This window comes from Megascapheus bottae, chromosome 21 (genome assembly GCF_031878675.1).
Source record: "Megascapheus bottae isolate mThoBot1 chromosome 21, mThoBot2.hap1, whole genome shotgun sequence".
NCBI lineage: Eukaryota > Metazoa > Chordata > Mammalia > Rodentia > Geomyidae > Megascapheus > Megascapheus bottae.
Genome location: NC_143529.1, coordinates 28,794,421 through 28,818,594, shown reverse-complemented (window position 1 = coordinate 28,818,594; position 24,174 = coordinate 28,794,421). Strand labels below are relative to the sequence as shown.

Sequence of the window (24,174 nt, the reverse complement as noted above, 5' to 3'; positions counted from 1 at the left end):
TGGATTGTTCAAGTTGCATGCATTTGTGTGCAATAATTCAGTTTCATTGAACACTAAGCCATTTGCAAGTCAGTTTTTTTTTTAAATTTTCAGATCACAAGATCATATTGTTGTAAGAGTCACAAATTAGGAGCATAGGCTTTAGACCGAAGAAACAAAGACCTGTTGAAATAAGTAATAAAGGAGTATTTATGACAGTAGCTACTATTTTAAGTAACAAATGTATTCTATGTGTTTTATCTAATCTATGTATCAGATTAAGGATGGGGAAGATGAAAAACAAAGAATAGATTTTGTGAGGAAGTAGAGACTGGGCGGGGGGGTGGGGGGAAATCACATTTTATTTTTGAGTACTTTCTCATGACCTCCAGGCCCTTATGTGTTTTCTGGGCTCTGGGATAACTTAGTTGTATTCATATTGGATGACTGTGCTTCTAGATCTCTAGTTGAAGGAGGGCGGAAACATAAGATTAAATAGGGTCAGATTCCTGCAAAACTGGCTGTGGAAGCTAGTTTTGAAGAGTGCTTCATTCTCTTCCCTTCGATATTGTTTTGGGAAAGTTTGTGAGAAACTATTTTCTATCATGTGCTTTATTTGTGTTCTGTATACCCTACAGAATTACTATTAACTGATATAATAGTTCAGCTTTATTAACTTCGTTAATAATTCTTTACTAATTCAACAATAGCCAATGAACAATGAAGAGATTCATTGAAAGAGAAAGCTGCAGATAACCTGAGGTATCAGATTTGATGAGCTAGCCAATGAAGTGGGAAATGTAAGGTTTAGGTTTCTCTTTTTCTTCTACTTCTTCTCCTTTTTTTTTTTTTTTTTACCACCAGTCCTGGGGCTTGAATCAGGGCTTGGGCACTGTCCTTGGGCTAGCACACTACCATTTGAGCTACAGCACCACTTCTGGCCTTTTCTGTGTATATAGTACTAAGGAATCAAACCGAGGGCTTTGTGCATGCTAGGCAAGCACTCTACCACTAGGCCATGCTCCCAGCTCCCATTTGTTTGTCTGTCTGTTTGTTTGTTTTTTTAACCAAAGTTTATTGGCAGCAGTACACTGTGTTCTGAGTTAATTCATTTAATTTTCAAAAAACACAGGTGTGCTATGTGAAGAGTCTATAATCTGAGAGCTCTGGGATAGCCTAAACTGATGTCTTCTCATTGACTACAGTAAACTGTACTTGAATTTTTCATGAAGTATTAATAGGGATTTTTTTTTTCTCCTGATGTTTTTTCTCTTTCTCCTGAAAATCATTTCCTGCTACTTGATAATGTATTGGTATAGAACAAGGAAAAACTTAAAATAAGAATCTTTCTATTCAAAGCTGCTTGATGCTCCTCCGAAAATCATGATGGATAATGGGTATGCTGTGTCCTGTCTCTGACTCATGAGGACAAGGCTGAATGACCCTTTGTGTGATAAAAATAGACTTAACTCAAAGGCTCAGCTGATCCTAGCTCAGTCTCATGTCAGTGTGCACATCCTGATGCAGAGTTGTGTTTCTCCCCCCTCCCCCAGGGAGTGTGGCCTGCCTCTGGTGGGACCCCATTCAGCGGTTACTCTTTTCTGGAGCATCGGACAACAGCATCATCATGTGGGACATTGGAGGCAGGAAAGGCCGGACGCTCTTGCTTCAGGGCCACCAGTATGTGACCTTTGTGGATGGGGAATTGGGAAAGAATGTGAGGATGCTGGGAGCCAGAGGGAACATTAGAGTTCTCTCCAACCTCGATTTTGCTTATTTATGTTATTTTGCCAGTCCTGAGACTTGAACTCAGGGCCTCAGCACTGTCCTGGGCTTTCTCAAGGCTAGAGCTCTACCACTTGAGCTACAGCACCACTTTGGGCTTTTTCTATGTATGTGGTACTGAGGAATCAAACCTGGGTCTTCGTGCATGCTAGGCAAGCACTCTACCACTAAGCCAAACTCCCAGCCCCATTTATTTTTATTTTTGAGATTGATTCTTTGAAGATGAAATATGCCTGCAGCCTCAACCACTTGAGTGCTGGAAGTAAAGATGTGTACCATCATATTCAGAAAATCCTGTTTCTTAAGACAGTGATTTGATAAGCCTGAGTCCACTTTTACCTGCCTGTGTCAGGCTTAAATGTCTACTTAAAAAAAAAAGTTCAGGATTTCTTAGTCTAAAGGGTAGTCACCACTTTCCTGCCCTAAGGAGTTATCACCCTGTTAAATTATCTGCTTAAGACAGGTCCTACTTAGAATTGCCAGTGAGGACGTAGACCTTGGCAGACTGTGTATATCATGCATGCCTTTTATTAAGAAGTAATAAGCTGGTTACCAGTGGCTGATACCTGCAGTCCTACCTACTCAGAAGGCTGAGATTTGAGGACTGAGAATCTTTTTTCCATATAAGTGCAGAAAGCCACAAGTGGAGCTGTAGCTCACGTAGCTCTTGCCATTAGCAGAAAAGTTAAGAGACATTGCTCAAGCCCTGAGTTCAAGCCCCAGAATCAGCCCAAAACAACAGCAACAACAAAAGAAGGGCACACCTTCACTCAGCATTCATTCTCACATAGGCTCTGACGTTGTGATCCTTGAGGTCTTGTCTTCTAGTAAATGAAAAGTGTTTCCTGCTTCCTTCAGTTAGTCAACTGTAATAGCAGTCAAGTTGAAATTTAGCCAAGGAAAAGCTAGGTACAAAGTTGACAGATCAGGAGATCATTTCCGTGGCGTCTAGTGGGCAAGTGATAAGCCAGCCTGCAGGAAGAGAGCAGATTACTTTTACTCAAATTGTGTGTGTGTGTGCTCGTGCGCGCGTGCATGCGGGCATGTATGTGTGTGTGCATGTGAGTCCACATGATCTCCATGCTGTCTGATTACTTGTTCCTGGAACTGTGTTCTAGGAAGTAAGTTAACCTATGCCAGGACCTTCCTTGTCCTTTTCCAACTGTCCATTCTAAATGATAGACTTGAAAGTACTTTACCAAAACTGTGACTTTGTAAAGTAAGTTCTAGAAGGCCAAGCAAAACTTTCTACACAGTTCTCATTGCCATGCCAAATGGTGATAAAATGCTGCTTCAATGTAGAGTTGAACTAATGTGCATGATGTCATTTCCCCATTGAGTCACGTGACTCTGTATGCCATTGACAGTGACAGGGTGCAGTCGCTGTGCTACCTGCAGCTCACGAGGCAGCTGGTGTCCTGCTCATCGGATGGTGGGATCGCAGTGTGGAACATGGATGTTAGCCGAGAAGAGGTGAGAGACTCTGGTCACTAGTGAGCCCCCCACATCCTGCCCCCTCACCCATATGCCTGTACGTGCAAGGCTGGGAGTGCTGCTGTGGGGTCCTCCTGTTCTGCCTCTGGCTTCTGGTCTCACAAGGTCCTGGGTGGCATTCTGCATTGCATCCTCCACACATGTGGGAGTTTCCACTGACGACAAACTGTGTGTGGAACTGGCATGTGGAAGCTGGCACGTGGAGACAGTCTCCTGTCGTATTCAGAGATCTGGGCTGTTGCAGACTCCACATCCTCTCAAAGCATGTGATAGCCCCAGCTCAGTCCTCTTGGAAGCCACAGGAAGCCTGTCTTTACAACATAACTAGATGCTTGTCATTTTCCTGGGTAAATGGATCTCTTTCTCCGTTTTCATTTTCCAGTGAGTTCTGCTCTTTTGAGTCCATGTCAAAAAAGCTTTTTTTTTTTTTTTATTTCCCCAGGCAATCCAGTTTATTTTATCTCAAGTCAGTAGTAGTAGATCTAGAATGCAGGGCCTCAAGCTATTGGCTTTTGTACTCAAGGCTGGCATTCTACCACCTGACCCATGTCTTCATGAATGGCATTTTGTTGGTTTATTGGAGATAGGAGTCTCACAAGACTTTTCTACCTTGGTTGACTTTGTGTTATGATCCTCAGATCTCAGCTTACTGAATAACTAGAATTATAGGTATGAGCCGCAGGCACTTGGCTAAGGCAACACAGTGTGTAACATTGCCAGGCCCCTATTGGAACTTGTAAGATAGACGCTTTCCTTTTCTTCTGAGTGTCTGTTTGTCCTTCCATAAGGAGAAACCATTGAATGAGATGTCTGCTAAGATATCAGCTGTTCTTGACAGCCTAATTGTCCGTATCACTTCTTTGTCTTTTCTATTTTATTTATTTACTTTTTGTTTACTTGTGGGTTCTGGGGACTATACTCAAGTCTTTGTACTTGCTACACAAACATTCTACCACTTGAGCCACAGCCCCTGCCCTTCATGTTTTTTAGCTTTTCAGATTGAGTCTCATGCTTTTGCCTGGGTTGGACTTGGACCACACTCGTACCTCTGCCTCCAAAGTAACTGAGACTCCAGATGTGCACTGTTGCTCCAAGCTTGTTTTTCAGATAGGATCTTAGTAACTTTTGCCTATAGTTAATGATCATCCTGTTTCCCACACCCATCTTTTTCTATTTTGAGAAATGCTGCAGTGAATATACTTGACCTTGTCATTGTGTGATTATTCAATTATTCACTACAGGCACATTTCCGAAAATAGATCTTCTTACAGCTTTTTATAGATGTCATCAGGTTTCCAGGCAGGGTTTCCATTCTCATCTCTGTCAGCACTTGGGCTGCTCATCTATCTCAGCAACATCAATAGCCTGAGATGTCAAGAGCAAGAGGATTGATTCTAGAGAAGATTTGGGGACATGGAGGACATCAATGATGTATGAACTTTAGAAGGATTTATGGAGCCACCTACATGGTGGCCGCTAAAGTGTAGGTGGCAGTGCATGATACATGGTGCATTGGCACTATTGTATGCTACCTGGCGTCCCATGATAGGTGTAGTGTGTGGATTTCTCTGTGGAACATGGTGCCACTTCTCAGCACACACCACATGGTTACCCATAATGCTGCCGATCCCTGCACGAAGGTCAGCTCTGTTTTATCTCTGATCATTTTCAAGTTATTCTTACTGAATAAACCTTGGTTGTTAGCATACTCCATAGAGATAATGAAAGGATACAGTGTTTGAACAATAGTGGCATTACTTATTTCCAGACTTTGTGGCTATCCTTTATTCCTGTACAGAGATTCTTGTTCACCACCAGCTTGTGATCTAGTGAAAGAATAGACTATCTATAGCAAGATTGAATCTTTAATATGAAGTTATGCTGATTATGTGTTTTTCTAGTAACTTTGTAAGACAAGTCAGTCAGAAGAAATTCTGATTACATGTTTGCTGATTAACTTCTCTTTTCCAATATTCTAAAATGTCTTGGGAAAACTTAAAGTAACTTGTTAATAAACATTGGATACTGGCTCAGTATCACAGAATTGTAATACTTTGCAAAGATCTATTTGAGCTGTGTGTAAAGCTTACCTTAACATGAATAGATAATTGGTTGTTCTGTTCCTGGGTTGGTCTGTCAGTTTTTAGTCTTTCTCAGAAAAAAATAAGAAGAGGGCATGATCACTGGAGGCTTAGGGAAGGAGACTGCTGGAGCTCTGTTATTGGCTTCACTGCATGGGTGTCAGTCCACTGGTCTTATCCTTGGTAAGTTCTTTTTAGAAAGTACTCAGAAAGTAGGAGCAGGAGCCAGGAGCCTTGGTTTAAGTTACATAATTGTGGATTGTGTTTGCACATGTATGGAAAGAAAATGTGGTCCTGCCAAAGTGCTTCCTGTGTGGATAATTCATTTCTTTTTAGTCATCTGGAAGAGAAGGAAGCAGACAATGTCAGAGAGAGAGAGAAAGGGAGGGAGGGAGGAAGGGAAAGAGAAAAGGGAGGATCTAGTAGTTTGGTTTCCAGTTGTGTGTAGAAGTAGCAGATTTTGATCTATAAATTCTGACCATGAATTTTTTGTTTGTTTGTTTATTTTTCTTGCTGGCACTGGGGCTTAAACTCGGGGCCTGAACTAGCTAGTGCTCAGCCATTTTGAGCCACAGCACCATTTGCAGCTTTTTGGTGGCTAATTGGAGGTAAAAGTTCTCATATTTTTATCTGCCGAAGTTGGCTTCAAACCACAATCCTCAGACTGTAACCTCCTGAATATTAGTTTGGGATTATGTGGTTTATAGGACTTCCAGCCCATGGCAAAGGGGAAAGAGCCTGGGATCTCCTACTCTACACTGCTTGTGTGGAATTTCCTTCTAAGTAGTCATTGAGCACAGACTGGAGAGTTTCCACACCATGAGGGCTGTCATTGTCCTCTCACTATCAGGAAGCAAGAAAGCTTACTCCCTTGCTGGACTGTAATGATGGAGGGTTGTTTTTCTGAAAGTAGGCAGAAAACATGAATATGCAAGGAACAATAGCTGTGGAGTAGGAGTCCTCTTAAAAATAGAAGTTTTTAATTAGTAGATTTCAGCATGAATGCTATTTTATAAGCAGCAATTAGAAAGTTCTTATTCTGTGGCCTTTGCTGAGATGAGGCAAATGGATCCTCAAGATAAGAAAAAGAGTTTCCTTTTTTTCCTTTTTCCTTCCTTTTAAGTTTGGAAGAGATTGTTTCATTTGAGAGCCACACTACTGAATTTTTGCTGGGCGTGGTAGCTCATGCCTGTAATCCTAGCTACTCAGGAGGTTGAGATCTCAGGATTTTGGTTCAAAGCCAGCCCTGGCACTAAAGAACGTCGAGACTCTTATTTCCAATTAATCACTAGAAAATAGGAAGTGGGGCTGTGGCTCCAGGGGTTGGGCATAGCCTTGAGCTGAAGAGCTCAGGGATAGCACCCAGGCCCCATGATCTGGAAATAAATGAATAAATAAATTTGCTTTTGAAGATTCTTGTTTTGTAAAGTAATTAGTGACAATGTATGGCTAGAGAAAATAGAACATTGATCATATATATAACTGTATTTGAAAGAAACTTTGTTTCTGGAGCCCTGAGAAATGACTAGAAGATTCTGCATCCAAGTTCTTATAGCTAGTATTTTGGGTACAGTGAGCATGGTAAGTATGGAGTAGAAAAACTTTTGTTGACCAGTCCCACTGTGGTGTCCCCATCAGAGTCCCTGGTCCCCACAGATAGTTTCAGTGAGAACCTGTTTTGGTGAGTTTCACTGGACCTGATTGGTTTGCAGGACAGAAGATTAAAAAAGAAGACCTGTGTTCCTTCCCTGCAGCTAAACGTTTGTGTCGTTGGCAGCACAGCCCATTGTGCCTCCTCAAGGGACGTGGTTACCAGGCAGTGTTCCAAATCGTGCCAGCCTCCATCACCAGCTCTGTTGGGTTGCTCAGGGAGATAGGAGTAGCATTTTCCTCTGTGGGTATCCATCTCTTCACCACTCTGCCTTTTCCTTGTTCATTTCCAACAGTTCCCCAATATTGAGCATCTGCTTCATTCTACTTGTATTACAGATGTGAACTACTGGCACTCAGCTAACATTCAAGTTCTAAGACAAAGAAAAAATTATTTCCTATACCGTGATCTGTGGAGTAATTTATAGGAACTATTATTTACTATTTGATAATACTCACTTAACAATGGTAATTAGAGTAAAAGTTTTTGTCTCATAAATAAAATTGATAATTTTCTGGCTTAGAGAAATATTTTCTAAGTTCCTGATATGGTAATTTTGGAACTTTAAATCCTCTTTCACCAAAAACTCACAGAGTGCCAGCCAGCATGGCTAACACCTAATAATACTCTTTGTTACTTGGAAAGTAGAGATGGGAGCTGATGATTCACAGCCCTTCTGGAAATTAAAAATAAAAAGAACTGAGACTCCATCTCAGCCAATGGCTGGGCTTGGTGGTGTGTGCCTGCCATCCCCAACAACATGCAGAAAAACAAGAGGGGAAATTGTAGCTCACACTGGCCTGGGCTTAAAGTGAGACTGACTACAGATTTACTATTTATAGGGTTGCTCAATCTGTAATCTACAGGTAAGAGAGAGCAATTAGTTACATTTTAATTATGAACTGTTAAGGGCTGTCTATATATTTCTATTGAAAGCTAAAGTCATTTGTGATTTCCATCCAGTTGAGTAGACGCTCCCATGTTGAACCATGTAGACGTGTTGATGTTGTCCCCCACTCTGTTCCCCCAGGCTCCTCAGTGGCTAGAGAGTGATTCCTGTCAAAAGTGTGAACAGCCCTTTTTCTGGAATCTAAAGCAGATGTGGGACACAAAGACACTGGGATTGAGACAGGTGAGTAGCCATGGTGAATGGTCACTCTGTGGATCGTGTTTTCAATCTGTGCATCATTCATCTTATTTCTTTTAGAAACATATGTTCTGGCAGATGCTGTTGATTCTTACTCTTAAAAAAATTATTTTTTGGTGATACTGGGGCCTGAACTTGGCCTCACATTTGCTGGGCAAGTACTTAGCTCACCAGTCCTTACATTTTTTCATAGCAGTTACCACATAGATAACAATTTGCTGGGGCCAGTGACTTATGTTTTGGAAAAGCAGGGATGTATAGAAGCCTCTGAGAATCTGATTTTAAATTAGTGAAAGATCTTTTAACTTTGGACTATTACTTACTGAAGTCAATATTTCATCCAGCCAAATATAAAATTAGGCTAAATTCAGACATGTAAATGTATGTCTTATGCTGTCACAAATAGATAAGTGGGAGCAATTTAGTTGTCATTGGGTTACTTTCTGACCCTAAGAATTGTATATTTTTCTAGTTTCCTCCAGAGCATTCTTACTATAAACATTTGATTAAAGCATTTTTAACTCATTTGTTTGTTTATTTTTGTGTTTATTCTCTGGGCCTTAGGCTCTCTCTCACTTTTTTTTTTCTTGAGGCTGGTGCTCTGCCAAGCCATGCTTCTACTAGAGGCTTTTGGCTGGTTAATTGGAGATAAGAGTCCTGTGGATTTGTCTGCTCAGGCTGGCTTTAAACCTTTATCCTCAGATTTCAGCTTCCTGCAGTAGCTAGGATAACAGATGTTAGAGGCCAGCACCTGTCTTTCTTATTTTATTTTTAAATTAAATGTGTTCCAACATGCCTGTTGCATGAGGTGTTCATGTAGTACTAAAGTTCTCCCGCAAAATATATTTCTACAGCAGCATGAAGGTAGCCACTCAGTCAGATTGACATGAATCTGTGCAGGTAAGTATAAGGAATGCTGTTATTCCTTTAATACCAGTCATACTCCTGCAAAGGATTAACCTGAAGTCTACATGTTAATAAGCATTTCCTAATTTCCCTCACAGAGCTGCTCTCCAGAAGAGCTGCTATGAGACTGGCAGCTTAGCAGGAGTTACTATAGCGCTTATAACAGCCTAATGCTCTGAAATGGCACCTAAATTCTGTCATGAGCCGAGTTCTCACAATGCATGTCTAGTTTGTAAGTTGTGCATTGTAACTAATGGGTAAGGTGTTCTTTATTACTCCTAATGGAAACACAAAAGAGTACCTTTTATTCTTATTCCTTAACAAGCAGTAGAAGGGAGAGAAAAGGTATTGGTTGCTAGGTGTTTAGTGACAAAGTGTCCAAATCAGTAATAATAATTAGATGGCTTGGAATGTTCTTGAGACTTGTATTTCCTTAATCACAATCTGAGAAATTGAAATAGCAAAACGTAAGGTTATGAGTACTCATTTCCTAAGGAGGTTGTGTCATATTAAAACTCAAAGCATAGAAGAATACATTTTCCCTCTTATCATGTACAGTGATTAGATTCCTGATTGAACCTAAACCTTTATAATTTTTATTTTTCATTGTTATTAAAAGGTAATATGCAGAAGGGTTACAGTTACATAAGTGAGGTAATATGTCCATTTCTTTTTGGACAATGTCACCCTTTGCCTCCCAGCTTTGCCTCCCATCCCCACCCACAAGTTGTGTAGTTCATTTGCAACAGTGTCTAGTGAGCACCACTGCTGCATTTGTTCATCTTTTGTCCCTCCATTTCTGTGCTCCACCTGACCCTCCCAAGGAAAGCTAAATGAACAAACAAGACAAAAGGAAAGAAAGCAAAACAACAAAGAAAAGACATGGTTTCCATCTCTCGGGGTTCATTCTGATAAATACTATTTTATATGATCAGAGGCACATAGGCATTGTTCCTATGTCTTCCTTCCCTAAGAGTACCCTTTTCTGGCTGAACTGGTTTGGATGTTTGCTACAGAGAGCGGCATTTGATCAACAAAACAAGGTTATTTGGAGATCCAAAATATCAGGCTTTTGAGCGTTGGGTGATACATTGGGTGGTGATAGAACTCAAGCCTGTTCTTCCCTCCCATTTCCCAACTTGAAAGAGAATCCTTGTGTACTAGGCCAAGGCTTGATTCTGTTTTCTCTGTCTCTTGGGAAGCATCACTGCAGGAAGTGTGGACAGGCTGTCTGTGGCAAGTGCAGCAGCAAGCGCTCCAGTTACCCAGTCATGGGCTTTGAGTTCCAGGTCCGAGTTTGTGATTCCTGTTATGACTCCATCAAAGAGGAGGAGTGAGTGCGCATAGATCTTTCTCTTACTGCCTGCAGCTCCTTCTGATGAGTAAACACAGGCAGCCTGAGAAACAACCCAAATATCTCTCTACTCTCCATCTCTTCAGAGCTATACAGGCTCTTTCTTGCTTGTTCTCCTCCCCCCCTCTCTTTCTTTCTTTCTTATAGATTAGCCACAAACATTCCTTTTACAATATTACTCTCTCTTTTTTTTTTTTTTGCCAGACTTGGGTCTTGAACTCAGGGCCTGAGCATTGTCCTTGGGCTTTCTCGAGGCTAGAGCTCTACCACTTGAGCTACAGCACCACTTCCAGCATTTTCTGTGTGCATGGTACTGAGGAATCGAACCTGGGTCTTTGTGCGTACTAGGCAAGCACTCTACCACCAGGCCAAACTCCCAGCCCTGCACAGGCCATTTCTAAAGAGAAGTTTCTGTCCTAGCTTTATGACTTTGGATTGCTATTGTTTATTTCAAGCTGTCACATGGATCGGGACAGAAGTCTTCCTGAACAAGGCCTCCTTGACCACTTCAGCAGCTGCTTGGGCATTCCCGAGCTCTGAGGCCCACAAGGCTCTAGGCAGGGACCAGTTATATGTGGATAGCCAGCTGCTGGTAACTCACACCTGCAATCCACATTACATGGAGGTGAGATTGGGAGGATTGTGGTACCAGGCCTATCCAGGCAGAAAAGTCTATCAGCCTCCATGTCCATGAGAAGCTGGATACAGTAGTTTTTGCCTGTGATCCCAGTGATGATGGGAAGCCTAAATTAGGCGAATCACATCTCAGGTATGCACTTTGATAGAAAATGAAGTCAAGGGCCAGGGGTTTGGCCTAGTGGTAGAGTGCTTGCCTAGCATGCAGGAAGACACGGGTTCAGTTCCTCACAAGAACTATGATCCTTCAAAGGTCTTGGCTTCTTGGTAGTTAGGATTACCAATGTGAGCAACCAGGGGCCGGGAGTTTGGCCTAGTGGTAGAGTGCTTGCCTAGCATGCACGAAGACCCAGGTTCTATTCCTTGGTACCACATACATAGGAAAAAGCCAGAAGTGGTGCTGAGGCTCCTGAGGCTCAAGTGGTAGAGCTCTAGCCTTTAGAAAGTCCAAGGACAATGCTCAGGCCCTGAGCTTAAGCCTAGGACTGGCAAAAACAAAACCAAACAAACAAAAAAAACCCAACAGATGTGAGCAACCAGTACCAGACATTGTTGTCCTTTAATTATGAAGTTGGTTTTCAAAACCACAGCCACATTTAAGAAGCTTCTTTTAAACTGCTGTTAACTGTATTCGTGTTAATTATATTGCTTTTTAAAAAAAATCCCTTAACTCCAGGTACAGGCAGGTGAGTTTCTCCTTTCTCTTTGTTAGTCGGACTTCTCTAGCAACTTTTCATGAAGGAAAGCATAACATTTCCCACATGTCCATGGACATTGCCAGGGGACTGATGGTGACCTGTGGCACTGACCGCATTGTCAAGGTAAGCTTGCCTCATGGCTAGTGTCTGAGGGTAGATACTTCTGTCATCAGCCAATGGTTTCTGACTGGCAAGCTTGCTTTCGTTTCTTACCAGCATCCTATACCCAGTGTATAGCCAGTGGGGCTTGGTGGTGTTTCCCTTCGTCCTGGTGGTCTATCCCAACAGCCTGGTAAGGGCCTAAGGGCCTGCTGTCACTTTGTATGTATGCCGAGCTGGCCTGGGGCTTCTCTTCCCAGCTGGCTGGGGTTTTGCTGGCTGCAGATCTTCCTTCCCAGCTAGTATCCTCAGCACCCTGGTCAGGAGGCATCTACATTGAAAGAAAGAACAGTTCCTTTTTTTTTTTTTTTGTTGGCCACAGGGCTTAAACTTGGCCTGGGCGCTGTCCCTGAGCTCTTTGGCTCAAGGCTACTGCCCTACCTACCCCTGGGCCTGGACATTGTCCTTAAGCTCTGCAGCTCAAGTCTACCACCCTACCCTTGAGCCAAGCTCTACTTCCTGTTTTCTAGAAGTTAATTGGAGATAAGAGTCTCAGGTCCTTTTGTGCCTAAGCTGGATTTGAACCTTGATCCTCAGATCTCAGCCTCTGGAGTAGCTAGGATTACAGCAGTTCCATGTTTTTTAATGACATCTCTAGATCACCAATCGAAATTAGAAATAAACGTTTGATGCTTCATATACCACTTAAGTTGTTCGTATTCCTCATGGGCTTTTGAATTAAACATTCAGATTTATAGTAAGGCATTATTCTGATGTATTTTTAGGCATAGGGATGACCCCATATTTGGTTTGTGCTTTCTTGAACTGCATTATCACCATGTATATATTCAGACTCTGTTTTCACGGTCAGCAGAAGTTAGCTTGCCAGGTGAGTCTTGGTATTGGACCTCACGATGAGAGGACTGGACTCTCCATGTATCTCATCTTCTTGTAGATCTGGGACATGACGCCTGTGGTGGGCTGCAGTCTGGCAACGGGGTTTGCTCCACACTGATCCAGGCACTGGGTGATGGTGACACCTCAGGAACAGCTGCCTCCACCAGATGAAACCCTTTCCATGTAGCTCAACAGCCGCTGTCACGGGAAAGAACAATGGCTACTGAAAAACAAATCAGCGTTTTTAAAAGGAATAAAATGTACAGGTGTGTCTGGGACACCTGTGGAACTCACCTGCAGGGACTTATCTGGAAGTGATCTGTGTAGGAACCCCTTCCTGAGGAATGAAGAGACTTGTTCATGAACAGTGAGCTCGGGGAAAGGAAAGAGGAACGTACTGAGTTTTAGAAGGGAAACAACTTGAAGAGAGTGAATGCTTAGAACTTTCAAAAAGCAGTTTCGAGACCAAACTCACATCTGTCAGAGGAGCTGGCCTCCCCTGGTCCTAAGCTTTCTGTTGTCAGAGCAGGAGTTAGGGAGAAGGAGGGCTGCCCTCTCTTTGTTGAGGGGAAGCACCACTTGTATGTTAATATTCTCTATTCTTAGTTGTTGATAAACTTCCTAAAAGGTATTTGTTCTTTTCATCTAGTGCCATCACTTGTTCTTATCCTTGCATTCAGTGTAGTCTTTTCTGTTCTAGCCAGTCTGTATCATGTAACCAGGAAAGTCCCCCTTTTCCTCCCCCACGTGTGTTCTGAGGACAAAGTTTCCTTATGGTGCTGTTAACATGAGTCATGCGGTCACCAGACCTTTTCTTACTGTAGCTACTAGCAAGTAATAGAAAACCCGTGACCAGGCAATGGTGATGGGAGAAAGTCAGTCTGTTCCATAGAATGGGAGCCGTCTGTTCCAAATGAAGACACATCTGTGTGGAGTCCCACAGTGAGACCCTGAGATGTGGTAGAAGCTGATCACACCCCTCAGAAAAGTGCTCCAAAGCTTTGTTGGCTTTTAGTCATAATTAATGTAATTTATTTTTCATAGGAGAGTATGAATGGCTCAGAGCTGTTAATCAGGTCTATCAGTAATTCCTAACTTAAAAATCACTTCCATCACAGCTAGTAAAAGTTGTTGGTTCAGACACATTCTTAAAGTGTTTGGCCACAAAGTATCGATTGAGGGGGGGGGAGGTGGATGAGGAGGAATCTTCCTTTAATATACAGATACGTACATAGGTACATACGTATGTACATACGTGTGTGTGTATGTATGTTCGTGCTTTGACAATAGCATTCGTATCCATTCTTGTAGAGCTGTGAAAGCAAGGAGAGAAGGGCCTACTTTTTCTTTTTTAATGCCAGTTTTGGGCCTTGAACTCAGGGTCTGGCACTTTAACTTTTTTGCTCAAGACCGATGCTCTACTCCATTCTGGCTTTTTGGTGGTTTATTAGTTAAGTGTCTCACAGACTTTCTTGCTCACATTAGCTTTGAATCAGTATCCTCAGATCTCAGCTTCCTGAAAAGCTAAGATTAGAGACATCAGCTCCTGGCACCTGACAGGTCTATGTTTTTAAAGGACAGATATAAACATAGATAGCAAAAATATTTTTACCATCTTACTAATGAACATTAAATTTTTCTTTTTTCCAAGACTATTCCATCATTGTACAAGAATTATTGCAAGACAATGTGGTCATGATGATGAAACTAAGGGAATAAAATAGGCTTTATTAACATGTCATTCAGGGATGAAAAGGTTTAAGACAGGAAATCAAACAGGTCTTAATGGCCATGGCCATGTAACAAATAAAACACAAAGGAAAGAGAGTCAGACACACCATGTTTTAGAATGCTGTGCATGAAAGTACAGTCGTCTTTGGAAATAAGGCTGAGTGGAGGATTTGGTTCTCCTTATAATTTTGTATTACATCAACTGAAAAAGCTGCTTCAAAAATCTCTTCCAAGACTATATCATGTGTGTCAGTAACATAGTATGGAATTGAATCGAAAATTACAGTGTTAGATATTGGGTTTCTTGTGTTTATTTTCTTTAGTTAATGGTTCAGCACCTACACTATTGCTCTCCTGGGCTTGCATTAAGTCCTGAAAGGAAACCAGGAGATGGTTGAGTCCTTGCCCTGTGGAAGAACACTGAGCTATGATTTTGTAAAATGTGATTTTCCGTGTCTGTGGTAAGCTGAAGGGAGTGAAATCACTACTGAGAATGCCCTTTAGCTAGCAGGCTTTTTTTTTTTCTGTCTTAAAATGCTTGATATTTAAAAAAAAAAAAGAAATAAGATTTTCCTAGAAAATGCAAAGTTGCTTTAGATCTTCAAGGAGAACATTTGTATTTAAGGAAGGATTAATGTGGGATTGCTTAGAAAGGTTATAATTTCCTTCTCACATGAGCCTATGAGTTATTCTTTCTTTGTCAGCTGATCTTATCTCTATCATGTATTACATAGCATAATGGGGTAATATTTTTTATAGAAGTGGGCAAAACTTATTTTCTCAATTTTATGAGTAGGCACACAAGTAAAGGTACCTATAGGTTTATGGTTACTGCCTTACATTGACTGTGTTTCTCTTAAACGGGTTGTTTAAGATAGTTTTAGAGTAACACTTAACTGTCCTTTCACTACTGAATCCTCAAGTTCATTGTACAAATAGGGATTAAGAAGTATAGAAAGTTAGATAAGAGCCTTCTATTAGCGCTAATAGTCAGTTTTTCATCATCAAGATGTTTTTCAATTAGCCTTAGCAGTCCAAATGATAGAATCACACCTGAGCATTAGAGAGAAATCACCACTGAAATCATTATTCACTACATTGTAAATCTTCCTGTATTATATCTTAATTCCATTTCTACTTAGAGGACACAAACAAAATATTGCTTTGTTTTATTCCCAATAGTTTGATTTATTAGCACCTGTATTTTTAAACTGTTGAAAATGACCCAAACATGTTAATAAATCAGAGCAATTCAGATCCAAGAAAATATTTTCTAAAGTCAATTTATAGTCAAGTACCTTTTACTTCCATTACTAAATCTGGTTTTCTCCTAAAAAGTAAGAAACCAGTTCCTATTAATGGTAAACTGTCTGCTCATTATAAATGTGAGATTTAGCAACTAAGTAGTACATGCTATATTTATTCAAGTGTCTATTGCTTAGTTGTTAATTGTGAGCAGGTTATTGAGTGTCTTATCTATTTTCTGCAGTTTACTATACAAATACTTCCTTAAGTATGTTAAAGTTTAATTGTGCAGCAAATTTATATTAGAGTACAGTTTAAAGGTTTTCTCTACAGCCTTTTTTTTGACAAACAAAAAGTGACATCAATTAGTAAACTTTGTTCTTGTACTAGCTATGTTTCTAGATGATTTGGTGCCCTGTGTATTCCCAAAGAGCCTTGAAAAACATTATTCTTTGCTCCTGTTTGTGAGTTCTGTTTCTGTGGGGGTTTTTTTGAGTATACACATAAATAAAATATTCCTTGCTTGTTATTGTGCTGCTTAATTTAGCTTTTGTTATGTTTTGTCTGAACATGGATGAATAGCAGTATCATTCTTTGACACATTTCTACAAGTGTTTTTCTCCCAGGTCTGTTTTACAAATAAAAAAACTAAGAAGATTCTATCTATTCCAATCTGACTTGAAACCCATGCATACTCCACTTGCCCCATCTACTGTGGCATGACATGAAGCTGCAATGCCAGAGAGGTAGGTTATAGTCTTGCAAGGAAGTCTTGACTTCTCAGCCAGTGTGGTATGTAGCTTTCCTTGCACCAAGCTCAGGATATGTAGTCTATCCATGAAGAGGATACTGCTGAAATGCTACATAAAATAAGGTTTTGTACGGTTTTTTTTTTCTTATTCTTTTTTTTTGTGGGTCATAGGGCTTAAACTGCTGTCCCCAAGCTCTTCAGCTCAAGGCTACTGCCCTACCCTTGATCCAAGCCCCACTTCCGGTTTTCTAGAGGTTAATTGGAGATAAGCGTCTCAGGGCCTTTTGTGCCTAAGCTGGCTTTGAAACTTGATCCTCAGATCTCAGATTCCTGAGTAGGTAGGATTACAGGCATGAGCCACTGCGCCCAGCTTGTTTTTTCTTACACTGGGGTTTGAACCCAGGACCTTGAGCTTACCAGGAAAACACTTTATCCTTTTTGCTTCTCATTTTTCAGATAGGGTTTCCAGTTTTTCCTGGGCTGGCCTTGGACAAAGATCCTCCTACTTCTACTTCCAGAGTAGCTAGCATTATAGGTGTGAACTACCATGCCCAGTCCTGAAATAAGATGCTTTCCCTTTCCCTTTCTTTTTTTTTTTTTCCTTTCCTTGACAGTCCTGGGGCTTGAGCTCAGATCTTGGGTGTTGGCCCTGAGTTTCTTTGTTCAAAAATAGTGCTCTACCACTTGAGCCACAGGCTCCACTTCTGGCTTCTTTGCTAGTTAATTGGAGATAAGAGTCTTGTGGACTTTCCTGCCCAGGATGGCTTCAAACAACAATCCTCAGATTTCAGCTGCTTAGTAGCTATGATTATCGATATGAGTCACAGGCACCCAGCTTTACTGGCTTATTTTTATGATGGGATCTCTCTACCCATGCTGGAGTCACAATCTGTCTACTTTTATCTTCCTATAGCTGGTGGTATAACAGATGTATAATACTGCACCTAGCTTTCTCTATGGAAGCAGAGTCTTCCAGATATTTTTACCTGGCTGGCTTGATAGCAGTCCTCCCTGTCTGTTGCCCTTGTACCTTAGGATGACAGGTACATACCATGACCTAGCTCTGGTTGAGATGGAGGTCTCTTACTCTTTTCTTCCTGGGTTGGCTCCAGCCCAAGACCCTGTTATTCTTAGCCTCTCAAGTAGCTAAGATTACAGGTATCTGAATCACCATTGCTGCCAGGGAATATTATTATTATTGTCAATACTTGGGTTTTAACTCATTCCCTTGCACTTGCTCAGCTTGCTTGTTTTGTTGATGTTCTACCACTTGAGCCGTGCCTTGAGCTCTGTTTTGTGCTGATTATTTTGGAGATACAGTCTTATAGACTTTTCTGCTCAGACTGACTTTAAACCACAGTCCTCCAGGTCTCAACCTCCTCAGTGAAAATAATACTTTTGAGCAATTGCAAGTTGACTTAAATACTTCGTTGATTTCCTACATGTATTTCTATATGTTTGTGTTTTGATTCTAGAGATTAAACCCTGAGCAGGTTAAGCACATCCTCTACCATTCTGGGCCATGTGCTTTTGCTCACATCCTGAGACTTTTCAACTTCTCGCATTCATGGTTTTTTGGAGTCTATTTTCCCATCTCACATAAAATCCTGAAGGATTTCCTTTCAGTACTCAGTGTCCATCACACAAAATCTGCTCTCCTTGAAGCCTTGAGCCCTCTGTTTTTTTGTGGGGTGTTTTTTTTGTTTTTTGGGTTTTTTTTTGGTTTGTTGTTGTTTTGCCAGACCTGGTGCTTAAACTTAGGGTCTGAGCACTGTCGTTGGGCTTTCTCAAGGCTAGCACTCTACCACTTGAGCCACTGTACCATTTCCAGCTTTTTCTGTGTACGTATACTGAGGAATCAAACCCAGGGCTTCATGCATGCTAGGCAAGCACTCTACCACTAGGCCACACTCCCAGCCCCAAAACAGTGATTTTGAAGGTGTTGGATATCAAACCCAGAGTTTTACACATATGAGCAAGTGCTCCACTACTGGGCTATATCTTCAGTCCCTAAAACACAATTTTGCTGATTTCTCAGCAGTAAAGCCATCTACCTGGAAAATGTGAAGTCTCAAGCTCAAAGCACAGTACTAAAAAATTGTTAAAAAAGAAAAAAAGCAAAAACAGAACAAAAAGTAACTATTCTGGTAACTTAGAGATTGTTCATGCATTCATACTGATTTTATAGTCAAGTCGGGTATCTGATGTCTTTTGCTATAGGAGTTCTGATTAACTTCAAATATGTACTGAAGGCAAGTTTGAGGATATAAACCTCAATATAAACTTGACAGTACCTTCTCACCATGCAGTATTGCTACTGTAGTTTAGTCCATCATTGTCTCTATTATCTTGACAGCCCCCTACCTAGTCTTTTCCTGTCCCTAATCTATCAGTCTGTTCTCAATGTACCTGTTAGAACATGACTTAACAAATGCTGATGCTTTTCTGTATATTTTTGAATCTCTGCATGATAGTCAAGGAAATTATGTGAATTTTCTTGGAAAGGAATTTTCCTTAAAGCAGTTTGAATGTCTATTTCCCCACAATCATCATTCCTTCTTCACTCATTTTACTTTGCTAGAGCTGACAGCAGCAGGTAGAGGTAAGCGTAAGGAAGGTCATAAAGAACTATATGATAGCTGTAATGAGGTCTTCTCAAACTCTTGTTTTAAGGACCTGATCATCATGAGACTGTAAAAATTCTACTTTGAGCCAGATGCAGTGACTTGCAACTGTAATATTAGCTACTTGGTTAGCTGAGATTGGTTTAATGCCACCTGGAAAAGAAAGGTTACAGGACCCCTATCTTTATGGAAAAAGCTGTCATTTGTTACAATGGCCAGCATTAATAGGAATAATTAGAGTAACAAATGATCATTTGAATTCATCTTAAGTTGAAGTAATGCAGTCTATGTTTTAAATCTTACATTTGTTTTAGTTCAGATCTTCCTCTCCAGGTAAATATTAGGGTCTGATTTGAAGATTAAATCAATGAAAGAAAAATATATTTTTCTTATGCTGTGTGGAACATTTATATTGTCTAATTCAAAAACACCACTGGTATATAAATAAAGCTAAAAGAGATATCAATAAAAAGAAAATTATATGAATAAGCAAATAGGTATCAGAGCAAAAAGGACTTTGGCAAGTTAGGTTTGTGGCTCTAGTAGTAAAGTGCCTAAGCACAGAGCTCAAGTACAAACTGTAATAACATCATTGAAACACACCAAAACAATCAAAAGGAAAATAAACCTTCAGTTTCCTAGCTTCATTCTTGTTATAGTAGTTGTAAAATATTTTACATTTTTGGATGCTTCTCCTACATGTGGGGTCTGTGCTCTCTCCTCTTGATTTTTGGCTAGCCTAGTGAACCTAGGGACTCCTTTACTGGCTGTGGTATAAGTGGGTGCAGTGAATGAGACTGGACAGGTGTTCTGTAGTTTATGTCTGGTTCTGTGTGGGGAGCCACTTGTTTGAGACCACTAGGTGGTAGCTAAGCTGAGTTCTCAGCAGACCACCACCACCCTGCCTTGTGACTGTACCATCATGGGCCCCGCCCAGTCTTGTGACTGCACCATCTGTGACATCATCCAGCCTGGGAGTGTACCATCAGTGACACTGCTTAGCCTTGTGGGTGTACCATCACAGAAATCCAGCCTTGGGAGTATATCATCATGGACACTGGCCAGACTTGTGAGTGGTACCATTGAGGACATTGACAAGCCTTGTGAGTGTATCATCATGGACGCTAACCAGCCTTGTGAATGTACCATCTTGGAGACTGAGCAGTATTGTGAGTGTGCCATCAACACCCTCCAGCCCTGTGAGTCTGCCGCTGTGTATGCCAGTACCTCTTGTGAGTCTACTGCTCTGTATTCCAGCCGTTCTTGTGAGTCTGACGTTTTGTATACCAGCCGCTCTTGTGAGTCTACTGTTTTGGATACCTCACAGCCTTGTAGCTGTACCATCTGCAATACCACCCAGCCTTGTGAGTGTGCTGTCCTGAAAACCACAAAGTCTTGTGAGTACACTGCTAGGGATACCTCCCAGCCTCGTGAGTGTACCATTGTGAAATCCAGCAGGTCTTCTGAGTCTACCACTGACGATGTCTCCCTGCCTTGTGAATGTCCCTTGTGTTTTACCCATCCTTGTAAGTGTTCTTCTAAGTATTCCTCCCAGACTCGTGAGTGTACCTTCGTGGGACCCATCAAGCCTTCTGAGTGTATCATTGGGGATACTTCCCAGCCTTGTGAGTGTCCCATCTGTTTTACCACGCAGCCTTGTAAGTGTACCTCCAAATATGCCTCTGAGACTCGTGAGAGTACCTATGTGGGACCCATCAAGCCTTCTGAGTGTACCATTGGGGATACCTCCCAGCCTTGTGAATGTCCCGTCTGTTTGACCACTCTGCCTTGTAAGTGTACCTCTAAGTATGCCGCTGAGTCTAGTGAGTACACCTTCGAGCAACCCGTCACACTTTCTACATGTACCACTAAAGATGCTTCCCAGCCTTGTGAGTGTCCCATCTGTTTGACCACTCAGCCTTGTAAGTGTACCTCTAAGTATGCCTCCGAGACTAGTGAGTACACCTTCGTGCAACCCGTCACGCTTTCTACATGTTCCACCAAAGGTACCGCTCAGCCTTGTGAATGTCCTGTCTGTTTGACCACTCAACCTTGTAAGTGTACCTCTAAATATGCCTCCGAGACTAGTGAGTACACCTTCGTGCAACCCGTCACGCTTTCTACATGTACCACTAAAGATAGCTCTCAACCTTGTGAATGTCCCATCTGTCTTACCACGGGGCCTTGTAAGTGTACCTCTAAGTATTCCTCTGAGATTCATGAGTCTACCGTCATACAACCCATCACACTTTCTACGTGTACCACTACAGGTACCTCCCAACCTTGTGAATGTCCCGTCTGTCTTACCACGGTGCCTTGTAAGTGTACCTCTAAATATTCCTCTGAGATACGTGAGTCTACCGTCATACAACCCATCACACTTTCTACGTGTACCACTACAGGTACCTCCCAACCTTGTGAATGTCCAGTCTGTCTTACCACGGTGCCTTGTAAGTGTACCTCTAAGTATTCCTCTGAGATTCGTGAGTCTACCGTCATACAACCCATCACACTTTCTACGTGTACCACTACAGGTACCACCCAGCCTTGTGAGTGTCCCGTCTGTCTTACCACGGTGCCTTGTAAGTGTACCACTAAGTATTCCTCTGAGATTCGTGAGTCCACCATCATACAACCCATTACACTTTCTACGTGTACCACTAAAGGTACCTCCCAGCCTTGTGAGTGTCCCGTCTGTCTTACCACCGTGCCTTGTAAGTGTACCACTAAGTATTCCTCTGAGATTCGTGAGTCTACCATCATACAACCCATCATGTTTTCTGAGGAGACCGCCCAGCTTTTTGAGTGTCCCAACTGTTTCGCCACCCAGCCTTGTGAGTGTAACATCGTGCAACTCATCAAGCCTACCATGAAAGATCACTGCCAGTCTTGTGAATGTACCATCCTTAAGCCTTGTGGATGCACCGTTAAGGATCCTTCCCAGCCTTGTAAGTGTACTGTCATGAAATTCATCAAGCCTTGTGAATGTACTATTAAGGATCCCTCTCAGCCTTGTAAGTGTGGCGTCCTGAAACCCTGTGAGTACAGCACTAAGGATCCTTCCCAGCCTTGTAAGTGTACCTTCTGTAACATCGTGAAACTCATTAAGGATTCTGAGAGTGCCACCAAGGATCCCTCCCGGCCTTGTGAGTATACAGTCTGTGATACCAGTCAGCCTTGTGTGTGTACCACTACGGATCCTTCCCAGCCATGTAAGTGCACCATCTGTGACTGCATTCAGCCTTGTAAGTGTGTCACTAAGGATCCCTGCCAGCCTTGCAAGTGCACCATCTGTGACTGCGTTCAGCCTTGTAAGTGTGTCACTAAGGATCCCTGCCAGCCTTGCAAGTGCACCATCTGTGACTGCGTTCAGCCTTGTAAGTGTGTCACTAAGGATCCCTGCCAGCCTTGCAAGTGTACCATCTGTGACTGCATTCAGCCTTGTAAGTGTGTCACTAAGGATCCCTGCCAGCCTTGCAAGTGCACCATCTGTGACTGCGTTCAGCCTTGTAAGTGTGTCACTAAGGATCCCTGCCAGCCTTGCAAGTGTACCATCTGTGACTGCATTCAGCCTTGTAAGTGTGTCACTAAGGATCCCTGCCAGCCTTGCAAGTGTACCATCTGTGACTGCATTCAGCCTTGTAAGTGTGTCACTAAGGATCCCTGCCAGCCTTGCAAGTGCACCATCTGTGACTGCGTTCAGCCTTGTAAGTGTGTCACTAAGGATCCCTGCCAGCCTTGCAAGTGCACCGTCTGTGACTGCATTCAGCCTTGTAAGTGTGTCACTAGGGACCCCTCCCAGCCTTGTAAGTGCACCATCTGTGACACCATTATGCCTTGTAAGTGTTCCTTCTGTGACACCATTCAGCCTTGTGAGTGTACCATTAAGGACCCCTCCCAGCCTTGTAAGTGTAACATTGTAAAAGCCATTAAGACTTGTAAGTGTGCCACTAAGGATCCCTCCAAGCCTTGTAAGTGTACCATCGTGAAACCAGTGAAGCTTTGTGACTCTACCACCAAGGTAGACTCTGAGCTGCGTGAGTGTATCATCTGTGATACTACCCAGCCTTGTGAGTGTACCGTCGTGAACATCACCCAGCCTTGTCCCTGATGGTACATCATGGTGCAGCTGAGTTGAGCTCTAGGTAGTTGTAGATCCATCCAGCAACTAACTTTATGGACTATGTGTCCCAACCATGGACTACTCAGGTGAGCTCTTCTCACATTCCATACCCAAGAAAATGTGCACAAAATAAAGCAATTGAGTTAAGTCACAGAGTTTTGGAGTGATTTGTTATGTGTAGAAAAATTGTATTGGACACTGGAGGCAAAGGAAGCAGCGGGCATGGAGTTACATGGCAAAGAAGTAGCTTCTTCAGGAACAAGAAGTCCTTCAGACTTCTTCCATGTTGCGGTACAACTAGCCCATACTCCTACTGTGAGTGTTCATGCTGGTAAAGATCTCAGATTCTTGGTGTCACCAATAATTGAAGACTCCACACCCCAAAGTCAAATGACAAAGCAAGTTTAACAAAGTACACACAAGTTTAAGCTAGGTAGCTCAAGCAAGCACATGAAAATGTTTCCTTCTGAAGGGCTCAAGAAACAGGGGAGGTGAATGATAGCTGAATTTAGAGAAAGGAGGGATTATGACTTGGCAGATTTTTGGAAGAAAGCTACATGTACAGCATTGTCATCTTGCAGTTTTACATATATGTGTGAGATGCAGCCCATATGCATGAAGCTTTTAGTAGGAGTTTGTTGTACAAAGATCGTTCTGAGGACACATTCAATTTTTATATTGGTCAAATTTGAGTACTTTATTTTCATTTGGGGGCTAGTCCTGGGGCTTGAACTCAGGAAATGAGCACTGTCCTGGGGCTTTCTCCAAGGCTTAGTCTACCACTTGAGCCTCAGGGCCACTTCCAATTTTTTTTTTTTGCTCATTATGCAAGAGACATTATGCATCATGATTAGAAAATTTAGAGAAGTTCTGAATTTTTTTTTTTTTCTGGTCCGGGTCTTTTAACTCTAGGACCTGGGCATTATCCCTGAGCTTTTGCTCAAGGCTTACATTCTACCACTTGAGCCAAAAC

The 24,174-nt window shown here is 42.0% G+C and overlaps 1 protein-coding gene across 2 annotated transcripts in view; it reads left to right on the top strand.

Moving 5' to 3' along the window:
- Wdfy1 (WD repeat and FYVE domain containing 1) overlaps positions 1-16,232 on the top strand; it is a 45,908-nt gene extending 29,676 nt beyond the window's left edge. For both annotated transcript variants that reach the window (XM_090354908.1, XM_090354909.1), the window contains exons 7-12: positions 1,533-1,659; positions 3,132-3,237; positions 8,021-8,122; positions 10,246-10,376; positions 11,746-11,854; positions 12,786-16,232. In XM_090354908.1, coding sequence (XP_090211034.1) covers positions 1,533-1,659; positions 3,132-3,237; positions 8,021-8,122; positions 10,246-10,376; positions 11,746-11,854; positions 12,786-12,845 — 635 coding nt within the window. In that variant the 3' untranslated portion in view covers positions 12,846-16,232. The remainder of the gene's footprint in view (positions 1-1,532; positions 1,660-3,131; positions 3,238-8,020; positions 8,123-10,245; positions 10,377-11,745; positions 11,855-12,785) is intronic.
- Positions 16,233-24,174: the final 7,942 nt, after the last annotated feature.